Genomic DNA, 13,528 nt, shown 5'->3' on the forward strand with positions numbered 1-13,528 from the left:
GGACCGACTATGTTTGTTTAAATGTTTTAAACTTATTTTAACTCCTTCCATAAACGCTAAGTTGGCACGTTTCAACTAATTGTCTGTAATATATTAAGGTATCGGCGCCACTGAGTATTTGAACAGTTTTCATTGTCAAATGCCACTAACAACGTCAAAATATTAAAAAAATAATGGTGTGCAGAAGTATGTGTATAGGAGATAAGCATCAGTGTTAGGCGACATAAGTAAAGTAATTATTATAAATCATCGATGGACAGGTGTTTTGGTGCTAATAATGTATCGTAAAATTATAATCTTGAGGGGTCGGCTAGTGATTTAAAATTTTTAGACAAAAATAGATTACAATAAAACAGTAGAAATATATATTTTTCCTTGTAAAAATAGAACATATGCGGTGAATGACCGTTGATATAATTATAGGAAACGGAATACAATTTATTACTTTTATTATTAAATATCTTTTTAATAATATTTCTTCTGTTATTCAAAAGATTTGGTGAAATTTCGAAGAAACCCGTTTTTTATACGTATTTTTAACCTTAGAGTGTATAACATACACTCTATTTAGATATTATCTAATTAAGCTGGGTAAATTTCATTAACATAATGTATATACCCGACAAACATCACTTGTTATCTTATCGTAAATTTGTGGACAAGCTATTACGGTTTACGTGAAACGGGAACATTTATACAAGTGCAACATTGAAAGTTAGTGAACCTTGTCGGTTTTGACTCTACGCAAGTTACAACGCATAAACATTTTTTTTATATATATTATATTCTCACATAGTTTTGTAATTTGTACAAAGTCAGTTCATTTTTTAACATAACACCTATCTACTCATATTATATGACTACTGTGCGTTCTTTCGCTGTTTCATAAAAACACGTGTAAATATTTTCTGAAAAACTTATATTTTTCTCTTTTTACTAAAATATGCGTCGAGATGCGACGGATTTGGGCATAGCCCATAAGAAACATAGGAAGATTTGGGGGATGAAAACACTGAAAATGTGCTTCGGCAAGAGCCGTTTGAAACGACACGAGTCTCTTGACCAAGGTAATTGAGATATTCTTCTTATGCTTAACTCAACACTTTGTTCTCTATAATGAAAAGTATTAACCTAAAAACTACTAACTTAAAAATATTAAGTAATTTTAATAAGATATTTACTTAATCATTATGATTATTAAATAACACTTTGATAACAGTTGAAATACTTATTTAGTGCAAAAACAACTAATAGATATAGTAATGAGTAATAACTCATTACGAATTTTTGTTAAATTAATTAATTAATTCCAGTAGAAAAATTCATATTCAAATTTACATGATTGTTTATTACAATTGAGTATAATATGCTCAATAATATAATATACTGTATTCAGTGGAGGTCAAATGGGAAGGGATTACAGAGTGATAGATACCCCTTGACATACCCTTAAATTAAATTATTAATACATTTTTGTACAATTTTCATTAGGTATATGTATTTTATATTTTGGAAAATTTATATACTAAAATTTAGTTATAGTTAATATAACCAAATTATTAATTTTACAAATTTTGAAAATAAAATTTTAAGTCTTGGTTATTTATTTATAGTATGTTAACTCAAGGGGGTACTATTCTAAAATAAATTAAATATTTTTAATAAGCTTAATAAGGAAAAAATCATTTATGCATATGTTGTAGTCCAATAATGTCTTGGTATGAATAAAAAATCCCTAAAACGTAATAATTATTCATCCCCTCCCACGGAAAAATCACTTGACCGCTTCTGACTATATTTACGTAGCTATGAATTCATAGCTATATAAATAAAATAAAATCCATCTGCTAAATTATTGCTTATTCAAATCAATTTAAATAATTGTTTCTTTTTACTGCTAAATACAAAATAAAATATAACAATGTTGTATCTAGATTCTATTGAATAAATATATTTTACAAGCTGATTATAAAAATGTCGTTAAATTTTTTTTTATTCTTAAAATAATGTATGTCTATTTTTGCTGTGCTATTTTAATGGAATTTATTATAAAAATGCATTTTTAGGCTAATTTTCAATTTCTTTTTAAAAATTAAAAATAGAAAGTTTCATAAACATTTTAAACTAACTGAATCATTTTCGATGCAGCTTTGTTTGTATTACTCTAAAATGATTCTGAAATCACAATTATTATTATATTTTTCATTAACTAAAAAAAATGTATAAATAAGGTAAATAGGGAGAAATGATGAAGAGACATTATACTATACGGTCATATAAATGAAATTTTATCAAAATCTTAAGTTTAATGATATTATAGCCTGAACCAATTTTAGGAAGTTTGTTTCGTTACAAAGATATCACATCATATATTTAGCCAAAAAAAATGACAAATGTTAAAAACATTAAAAAAATTCAATAATTAACTGTTATACTTAACACAAAAAAAAATGTCAATATTTTCCTTGATAATAGCTCATAATATTATTACAATGCTTTTACAAAATAAATTTCATTAGAGAAAATTTATAGTGTTAATTTTATAAGTTATGTATTTGTTATTTGATGTACACAATTAAACAATCATGTATAAAATGGGGCTATATGCTTTACAACCTTTCCAATTGGAAAAAACGTCATATTATTGCCTATTAATATGAAATTTAATAATTTCTAAGAAAAATAATGTGAGTAATATCAGATGCCCTCCCAGATATAGACCTGTGGCTAATGCTAATTTTATACAAAGCATTACTTCTGTAACTTAAATACCATTGTGTTATTACATTATTACATAATTGTCCATAAACTGATTTGTAACTGATACTTAAAGATAGCTTTAATAATATTAATCAGTATATTGATTTTTTTCAATGAACACAAAAATAAATAAACAATATTATATTATTATGCACTACTTTTTTAAAAAAATTATTAAAACTACGCCATTTTATCGATATTTTTAAAATACCGAGTTATTTTTAATTTTAATTATTATTAAAAGTTGATAAGAATCCCAACTAAAAAAAATATTGTATCTTTCATTACAATAAAATCACTTAAAATTAAATATTAATTGTTGTAATTAAATTCAATAAATTTAGACTTAAAATTTAAAAAAATAAAATATTTGGCTGTAATTTTCATTGATTTTTTTTTAACTTCCTTCTTTTAAAACATTTCTAATTTTCCAATTTGATTTATCTGAGTATTTTTATTGAATTAGGATACAACACACATTAATTAGAGGAACGAATATACCTTTGCAAAAAGCATTTGTACTATCCTGGAAAAAATATACTTAGATAAAAAAAATTAAATTTTTTTATTGTCTTTTTTAGTTATATTATGGAAAAATACCTTTTTCTGTTATTTTAATTATGTACAAGTATATCTAACTCAGCGATTGGCGAAGAGGAAGGTAGTATATTTACACAAACACGTTTTTTTATTAAAAACGATTTCTTTCGTTATTTAAACCGTTGTTCATATAAGTTGGGCAGCGTTACACATTTTTGATGTATTGAAAGAGGCAAAAGTTTATTTGTAACCGGAATAATAGATATTTTTAGTAATATTATATAGCTTCAAGTTTTTGGAGATGATATACGTTTTTGAAGCCGTGTTAGATGAAGTATACTCATATTGATCTCTTTGAGTCTATAATAAAGTGTCCACACTTGTGTAAAAAAAGTTTGATATAAAACTGTGATATTTAAATATTATTATGTAACAAATACTTCAACTCAAGAAAAAAATTTTAATTGTATTTCGAGGAATTTCTTTCAAAAGGCTGTTATAGAATTGGATGTCTAATAATCGGAAATATATCATGAGTCAAACATAAATAATGACTTCATGATGATATATATTATATACACGAGGTCCACATTTATACTGTATAGTATTCAAGTATGAATAATACAACAATTACACTTTGTTACTTAATAATTGTAGTATTCTACTATTATAAAGTATTAAGTATAAATATTTTTCTTTTCGTGTAAAACTTGTGCATCATATAAAAAAATATTGTGTACATTTTATTAATTTTACAAAAAATTAACTTTCAGCCAAGATTGTGGAAAAAAGAAAACACTATCTTGTACGTTTTAACTATAATTTAGCGGCAATCATTTCTGATTATTTAGTTAATTAACAGACATAGAATGAATGATGTCTACAGAGCAGTGTTGGTCGAAGTAATTTACTTTTAAATATCGTTCAAATTGTAATTAGTTATACTGAAAATTTAGTACTAATATATCGAATTTTATTTGTAATTCAAAGTAAATTAAAATTCTAATTGAAGAGACTTCTTTTATAACTTGTCATCACTATTCTTTTTTTGAAAATTAACTTTTTGATATAATATTATACAGCAGAGACTTTTTGTAAAGATTCAATAAAAAAATACGTTCAATGATTATTCATCGAGTTATAGCTGTGTTTAAGTATAAAACATATAGTGTTTGTTTTTTTGAAAAATTTTCAAAAAGTAGTTGTCGGGTTATTCTAGTAGGCCTCTGAATTGATTTGTTATACGAACCGATTACCCGATTTTTATTTATATTTACATAATTAATTTCGATTATTAATCCTTGACAACATAAGAATTTACGAAGTTGAGATTCAAAATGCATAGGATTGATTAATTTCAAAAAGAAAAAGTTTGAGGAAGTAAAAAAGGTGACAGTTCTCTTTCAGTTATGACAAAAAATTGCTCATAATTTTTAATTAGTTATTTGTTGAAAATTTACTCATACTTTTTTTTTTTTTTTATAAATTTTTAGTCTAAAATTTGATCTCATACTTAACATATTGTTCTTGTATATTGAGAAATTATTTACTTTTACTGTGTGAATAAAAAATTAGTGACTGATTATTTATCGTTTGTAATAGTATGCCTCTCAAATAATTATATTATTGTATTTTTTGTACAAGTTTTCAATATTTAAAACATTTAATGTCAGGATAATTTTGTGATTGTAATCAAAATTTAATAATTTTTTCAGTCATTTCTTAGTAAAGCATTTAATCAATTATACTAAATTTACTAAATTAAATCACTGTTTTTCTTTGATGCAATTACATTGAAGAAATTTATCTTACGATAATAGACAAAATAATATTAAGTTACGATTATTTCGTTTATTATAGTGAAATTTCAGTTTACACTAACCAATGGTCTCCAAGAATATCGATACAATAAAAAGTGTAAATTAATGATTTAAAATAAAACAAATCTAATTGCTTACAAAGATTTACACTAAACTCGATGTTCGTCCTTCCGCTATAATCGTTTTTTGTTATGGTTCCTGTATTAATATTTATATTTTACTGCATTAAGGTCAATCATAGTAGCAAATTGTAGTATCTCAAGGCTATTAGGTTCGTCTGCGTTTCTACTGCATGCGGTTATGGTGACAGAAATATGAGTGTCACTCTTTTTTATACCGTCGAGCTGTGCTGATCAGTCGGATAAATATTTTTCGTCAGTGTAATAGTTTTTACTCCGACGTGATTCTTAACGTGGCATTTTTGTGGTATAATTAGTTTGTGGATTAATAATTTTATAGGTAAGAAAAATACTATCTAATCTTAACTCTGTCATAGATGCTTATAATTTTTTTTTAATAAAATAAATAAATGTATTTTTTTTTTTTTGTATATCGAAAGAATAGATAGATTTTTTAACTGCTTGAAGTCCAACAAAATAGATATAGCAAGGAAGAAAATTGTTCGTCAAATTTATTAATGTTATCATCAAATTTCGTTAAGAAAAATATGTGACCTACTTTTGTTTAAATAGTTAACTAATTGTATTTTTTACCTAATATTATTGTTTTTTACTCAACGGTAAACAATAATTTAAACAATTACTATACGTTCATCAAATTTCTTTGCTTATACATGAATCCGTTTGTTTATGAAACATCTAATAAACATTTGTATGCATCACAAACAATATAACAAATAAAATAAATTAGTAAAATCTTACCTATTCCGTAAAGGGAAAACGTTATATTTTATCATGTATAATTAAATAAGACGTTTAAAGAATTATGTTTTCTTAAGGGGACCCTGATACTGTAAAATAAATACGAATCAGTTTTTCCAATATACTAATACTTGAGGAATGTCAGAGAAACATTATGAAATTTAAAAAATTCCTTTGTATCTGAATCACGATTATTGATTTTAAATTTGTTTTCTACGAATTAAATGAAGTGTTAGTTGAAATAACATTTGTCTTACAATTTTTTGAATATCTGTGGTCTATTTTCAATATCGTTCGCCCTTGAAATTGAATGTTACAGTGTTAACATCGAAATTGCAAACTGATGATATCAACTTAAAATCTAAATTTATTTGTGTAATACAGGCCAATATTTTTATCTATAGAATTTGTGATCTAAATATAACTTCATTATTAATTTTGACTCTTCTTAAGTGGGAGGCTGTGCTTATTTAAATATGTGGCATATTTGTAGAGGAGAGGTGGAGTTCGGGGACCTCCAGACCAACCTCACTACACCCTGTTAGCAAAACTAAAAAATGTTAAGATTACCTTATCCGCTAATGCAAACAGAAATTTTTTTAGGAGGAATATAATTTAAAATTATATTGATAATTTTTTTTTGATCTTAAAACTACTAAAAGTAAAAAAAAAAACTATTAATTTCAAAGTGAGTGATAAAACAAGAAAATGTTTAAAATCCCTACCAGAATTTTTTTCAAAATATTAAAAATATAATTTTTAATAATTTAAATTAATGATTTCCATATCATATAAGATAACTATTACGAGACGATGTAAGACACATAACCTTTGTAAAGGTAGTTTTCACAATTAATCTTGAACATAGCATAATTATTTATAAAAATTGACCATTAATTTCAATTTATTTAGAAATGTTTAAGGTTCCAAAAATACACTAAATAAAAGTAACTTTAGAACAATTATAACCGGACCTTACATAGTTTCAGAAGAAATTAAAACAAACATATATAGATGCGAATCAAGAGAATTGTACAAAATAAATAATTTAGAGTACTTATTATTAGAAAACGAGCCATTAATTTTGTTTTGGGACATTTACTTGCAAACTAGCTCAAGGGAAATAAACACAATAAACATCCACTGAAAAATACGATATTGTTAATTTTTTATTAGTATAATTTTAAGTGAACTAGGGGTTTAATTTTCTTAAAATTATATTGTATTAGCAATTTAATAGTGTTAGTATTTATTTTTTATTTTAGACGTCAACATGATTGGAATAGCTATACCGAGATTAGCTGAGATTCAGTCACCATCCAGAAAACGGTCCTTGTCCATCAATAACTGTAATGATCGCGGTAAGTACAAAACTCAATAGATGAAGACATTTTTGAAAGGTTATAGGTTAATTGTAAATTTTTGGATAATAATTAAGAATAGATGTTTAAGAGTTCGTTTAAGATAAATAATGGATAGTGTAATTTCTATAAGTAGAGTAGTTTTCATTTTTTTACTAATTCTGGAAAGACGTTGAAAATAGTGATATTATAATTAATAATTTAAATGATTAGTTAAAAAGTTGTTAATGCATCAATTGATATCCCAAAGCATGTATAGAATATATCACACAAATATTATAGTAAAGCAGTTGTATAATGTGACCGTGATTAACTTTATTATGCTTTTATAATATTAATGTTTTTAAAACTCTTCCTGTATACATATATGTGTACGTTTGTGTGTAAATAACAAAATATTAAATTTCCAACAGCTTAAATCAAGCGCTTTCTAAAACGAGGCTAAAAAAAGGATATTTGAGTTTTTATATTTAAAAGCTTAACTATTTGACGTAGGATAGTTACTGTATGTATATATTTATAGTTTATTAAACCACAAATATACTTTGGATTACCTACAAAAGTAAAAAAATGCAATTTATTTTAAATACTATACAATTTAAATATTAATAGAGTACGTACCTATCAAATATACTTATTATTTAGGTATCAAAAAAAAAAAAACTCATTATTTTTTTTATTGATTTTTTCAAACTGCCTGTTATATATTTTTCAATTATAGAATGGCTAAGTACGTCAAATGGTTATACTATTTTTGTTCAGCATACAGACGTATGTAATTATTTATCTTTACATAGTTTTTTTATCAATTTTCTTTTTCAAAACGCTCCTTTATGCAAAGTTTCTGTTACGTGTGATATCAACAGGTGCTGTACAGTCAACCGGAAATCGAACTCTACATTTTAGATCTGTAGCAAATATTTATTATAAATAAAATACTATTCATAGTGTCTACGGCTTTTAGTAACATTTCATTGAACCTGAAACAATTCTTGTAAGATTTTTATTTTTAATGCTTAAATTTTTAATATTATTCAGGCTCGGATTAAGGGGACAGGGGAGCCGTGGATTTCAATTAAATGGACTTGTTTTGGGAAAAAGAACATTTTGATCTGTAGTTTAGATTTGTTAATCCGGGCCTGATAACTTAGCCACTGATTTATTATTATTAATAAAGAATTCATTAAAACGTCCACCATTTTTGAAACATAAATGCTTATGGGATGCGAACAAAACGAATTCAAATCTTCTAGGGTTTTTACGCAGTTGGCGGCTGAACATGTCTCATCACCACTATCATTTATTTCTACTCTCTTGTTTCCTTGAACATTTCTTTATTTTAGGTTCTGTCTTTTTTAAAGAATTATAAATTTTTCAGTCTATCTTATTACGTTGAATTATTTGGATTGTTGTTGTTGAAACTTAATAGATCATATCTCTTTAATAGATCATATTGTTTAAATTTTAGCCATTTCGAACTAAGTATAGCTATGAAGTGTCGTCTTGAATGAAGCAGTAATCAAGGCAAGTAAAAATAAAAATTAATGATCGGTTAATAATTTGTTCTTTCACATAGTAAAATAGAGGAATTTTATTATAATTCCTTTGTTGGCTATATGTAGGGTCCGGAATTATGTGCATATATATGAAATATACAGAATGATTCATTTATCAAGAACTACTTAATAATCAAAAGATAAAATTAATATTGAGAATTTTTTTTGTTTCGTTTATGAGCATATATTTGTTTTAATTACTCAATCATTCGGTATTATTTATGTCCATCCTTTATAGGAGTGTCAACTTTATTTGTTTAAATGGAAACATACATAATTAACTAGTTTATTTTTAAATAAAAGTATATAATTAAGAAAATGACTTATCGATGACAAATTTTAGGACCACTATTCTGGAAGTTATTGACATTTTATAGCGATAACTGAAGGTGAGACGTGAGTGTTGTTATTTTTATCACTAGTCAATTCCTGATTACTCTTCTTCCCGCTTAGGTAAAAAATATAAATAACCCGAAATACGGCTTCTAAAAAATGTTAGTGATCAGTCATTTTCTTAATTGGATCATTATCTATTACATAAACTAGTAAATTATGTATGTTTTCAATTGAACAAATAAAGTTGTCACTCTTATAAGGGATAGACATTAATAATATTTAATGATTGAGAAAATAAAAAAAAATATGCACCTAAAAGAAACCCAAAATAATTTTCAATATTAATTTTAACTTTTGATTAATTAATGATTCATAAATGAATCGAAAATTAATTCCTGTCTAAGAAATCATTGAAGAAAAAGAAACAAAAATGTTAGAAACACTAATACATTAAATGTGAGATCTTCATTAATTTTGTATAATATCCCTCACGAATTAAAGACAAACATACAAATAAAATAGCTTTGTAATTCTTTACAAGATTTTTATATTAATAATAGAAACACAGGACGAGTGATCAAAGACGCTGTAAGATAATTTTAACTATTTGAATATATTAAATATTAAATACACCAGTATAGATTTTTTATCGGTATATTTTTAATAAAAATTCATATTTATTTGGTTTGTAGAAAAATTTGTTGAAATGAAAAAAGTAACATTTAGAAAAATGTCCATCATTAAATTATAATAAGATTTATGATTAAAAATGTTTGCGCTGAAATGAGGCACTTTAAAATGACTCACTTTGTTATTCCGTTGCAGAAGTAATATTTGGCTTTTTATAAACGATATATTTGTTTTAAATATACCGCCAAATAGTTAGGTTCTAAAAAATGTGCAAAAGAAAATAAACGCCCTTGACTTCGAAAATGGAGAGCGCGAAAATGTCATTCCTATGATCACATCGGTGTATTTATGGATTTCCGTAACTGACACATTTTTGGCTTGGTACTAAAGATAGAGAGCTTTTTTTTGTGTTAGTTGCTGTTACTTAATTATATCCATCGTTGAATGAGGTATTTGACCCGTTCCAAAACAATTAGTCGTGCACCTGTTATTATCGTGACACGGTCGTCGCACATGGAGAAATATAATTTATTATCAGTAGCAGGTTGACAGTAATCGTTGGCCTAGCAAGCTTTGGAAAATCAATATGTAAAAAGTCGCGAGTAATGCTAAGTGTCTAATACACGAGGTAAAACAAAACGGTTCCGTCGACTAGGACTTTTCATGTTGAATAACGATAATGTTGTTATGCGCAAAGAAAATACATTTTGTTGTAATTAGTAAGCAGAAAACTTAAGGACGGACATGGTCAGTTGTAATTTTTTTTTACTATGAGACGCAAATAACAATAATTATATTGAACGAAAGTATAATCGATGCTGTTAGCGCAATAGATACTCTAATAGCGCGTCACGGCAAAGTTATTAGTGTTCTAATATTATTATTGTTGTTTTTTTAGCGGTGTTAGCAATGACTTTTTTTTTTTTAAGTTGTATACGAAACGTGTCGACCAACCAGAGTATAGTGTCTGTTCGTATGCGTTGGTTCTTACGACATGAGTCATCGGCGCTTTTAGATTTATACGGACCAAGTTCGCATACATTTTATACAACGCACGACCGCAGTGCTAAGTCGGACCTTGAAAATTTCGATATAGTATTTTGTCGTTCGTACCCACCGGCGAAGTGCATAACTGTATGCGTTCTGTTCAAACCGTGCGTTTCAATAACAACTAAAAATCAACATTACCTCATATCAATTAAACTTTTTACCGCCGTCGTGACACTCTGACAATATTTCGGTTTATGTTGTTTCTTTTTTTTACTACCGTAGTAGTGGTTTTTCCGACCCGTTGTTCCCGCCAAAAGAAAATCTCCGGTGCGAGACTCTAATAGTTCCTCCCCAAAATGAAAGATCAATATAATATTACATAGAGTCACAGGTGAGTCATACACCAACAGATTTTCTTACCCTTTTGTGACCGTTACCCGTTTGTAAAATGTTATTGCATCGAGTTTCATGTGTCCACGGGATAAATGGTTGCGTAAATATATTTTGTTATTAAGCAACATCCTTGTAAATTTTATCATAACCAGCCTGATGTAATATAATAACTTAAACTTAATATTATTTTAATTCGATGCTTTGCCCTCGTTAACAGTACAAATGATACTCGTTCAAATTGTAAATAAGACATCTAGTCAAACCAGAATGTATTTGTATACATTTGGTTTTAATTTCTCTCAATAATAAAATACATTTCTTATTATAGTCTAGATTTGTATTTTAGGGAGAAAAATATTAGTCACAAAACAGTATAAACAATGATTTAATGTAAATTAATAAGATTTTCTTTGTTTTCTAAAATTACAACGTATATGTTATATTTTAACCTTTTTACTATGGATAATAATAAACTGTTATCGTTTTACGCGTCAGCTAACAGTAAAATTAAATCAGTATTAATACCTGCAATAATTATTAAAGTATAACTGATGTGCTTTTCAATAATTTTATTTATCATACAAATCATTAGTTCAGTGTAAAATTACTATTCAATTATTTGAGTTTCATTTTTAAAAATGAACGTAAAAAGATTCCATACACAACATTTGTTTGTTGATAAATCCATTAATTATGTTTTTTTAATCAGTATTTTTTAAATATTAATAAATTAAAAAATAATTATTTTGAAGATTATTAACAATTTGTTCATTATATTTTTTTATACAATCGCAATTAGTGTATTATAACTCTCAAGGATGTTGCTAGTTTAAATAATAACATGTATATATATCTGTTAATAGTACACTTCATTTTTGTGATTATCTTCATATATTACCTTATGAAAATTCATTCTTAGAAACTGAAAAGTCTATTATTTAATAAAAAGAAAAATCATGTTAGTCGATTGATTTTTACATTTTTATCTATTTGTACTGATTTCCTGGTTAATACATTTGTTGAGTAAGTAAAATTTATAATTCTGAACAATAAACCAGTCATAATAACTCAATTAGTCTAATAGTTTATTACTTAATTAATTATCATTGGGGTTATGCCACTTTGTTTTTAGCGCCACAAATTAAATAATTAAAATCTGTTATCTTGTAGTTTTTAAATAAAAAGTTACTCAATTGAAGTTTTAACAAATAATTCATTTCTAGCTTTTTTAGGAATGTGTAGGCAATAAAATAAATATGTTTTAAATATTTAACTAATAACTATTTTTGTCGAGTTGAACATTTTGGTTTTAAACAATTTTTATTGTTTAGTTGACTAACAGTAACTCATATTATTATTATTATTATATATTATTCAACTTTAATAAATTATTCAATACTTATTATACAATACAATTGTAGTTAAATTCTAATTATTGTTTTCTCACAGTTTCCAAACAACATTTATATTTTAATTAAGATAGTTGATCAATACTTTCTTAGGCGCATCAACGTCACAATATTTGAACTATTGGCCTTAGATAAGACAGAAATGGGTGAGGAGTAACTTTATGGTGTAATGATAATGGTCTATCACGCTGGATCATACTAAACACTCATTGTGCTATGATCTTCATGCATATAAATTGTTATTAAGTATGCTTCTATGTAACAGATGAAGTGACATTGATAATGTAATTCTACAAGACAAAAAAAATAATAACACTAATTATAAGCATTGTTAGTTTTTGAAACAACGAACGATCAATTATTGCGGTCACTTATCATCTTATTTAAAAACTGTGAATATTTTGTAACTGCGCTAGATATTGCCAATGCAAAATTAATTTACCGGCGTCCTTTATTTTTTTTAATAAAAAAAATGTTTTCTTTGTTTTTTATTTATGTGTATATGAAGCGGCGCAGCGTTCTAGGAAAGTGCGTTGATGGCTTTGCTCTTCCACCTGCCCTGTTCTGATAAATGTTCGTTCATAAAAGATAAATATATTTTTATTTTCTTCAAAAATGACATTGTTATTGTTATGCTCGACGCACTCTATGCTATTAGTGTATAAATGCTATAATGCATAACTAGACTATACGCGTTCTTGATAGTATCGGTTGGAAGTGATAACTAATGAGCAATATTATTTTTACAGTCAGCTGAGATGTGTTAATTTAATTTATAGTAATAAATTCGCTAACGGGTGAACATTGTTATACTTGAATATTCAATTATTGAGTAGATTTTTCCCCTTCGGT

General features: G+C 26.0%; 1 protein-coding gene across 3 annotated transcripts in view; it reads left to right on the top strand.

Moving 5' to 3' along the window:
- The first annotated feature begins 685 nt into the window (after positions 1 to 685).
- The window catches only part of LOC126902991 (dual specificity protein phosphatase 10), a 33,514-nt gene continuing 20,671 nt past the window's right edge, over positions 686 to 13,528 (top strand). Inside the window, exons 1-2 of one of the 3 annotated variants that reach the window (XM_050680844.1) lie at positions 686 to 1,067; positions 7,267 to 7,362. In XM_050680844.1, the coding sequence (XP_050536801.1) occupies positions 944 to 1,067; positions 7,267 to 7,362 (220 nt within the window). In that variant the 5' untranslated portion in view covers positions 686 to 943. Of the gene's footprint in view, positions 1,068 to 5,441; positions 5,580 to 7,266; positions 7,363 to 11,015; positions 11,266 to 13,528 lie in introns of those variants that run through there. The other 2 variants (XM_050680845.1, XM_050680847.1) reach the window with 2 other exon arrangements.

The sequence above is a fragment of the Daktulosphaira vitifoliae genome, unplaced genomic scaffold, assembly GCF_025091365.1.
Source record: "Daktulosphaira vitifoliae isolate Bord-2020 unplaced genomic scaffold, ASM2509136v1 Scaffold_3, whole genome shotgun sequence".
Classification (NCBI taxonomy): Eukaryota; Metazoa; Arthropoda; class Insecta; order Hemiptera; family Phylloxeridae; genus Daktulosphaira; species Daktulosphaira vitifoliae.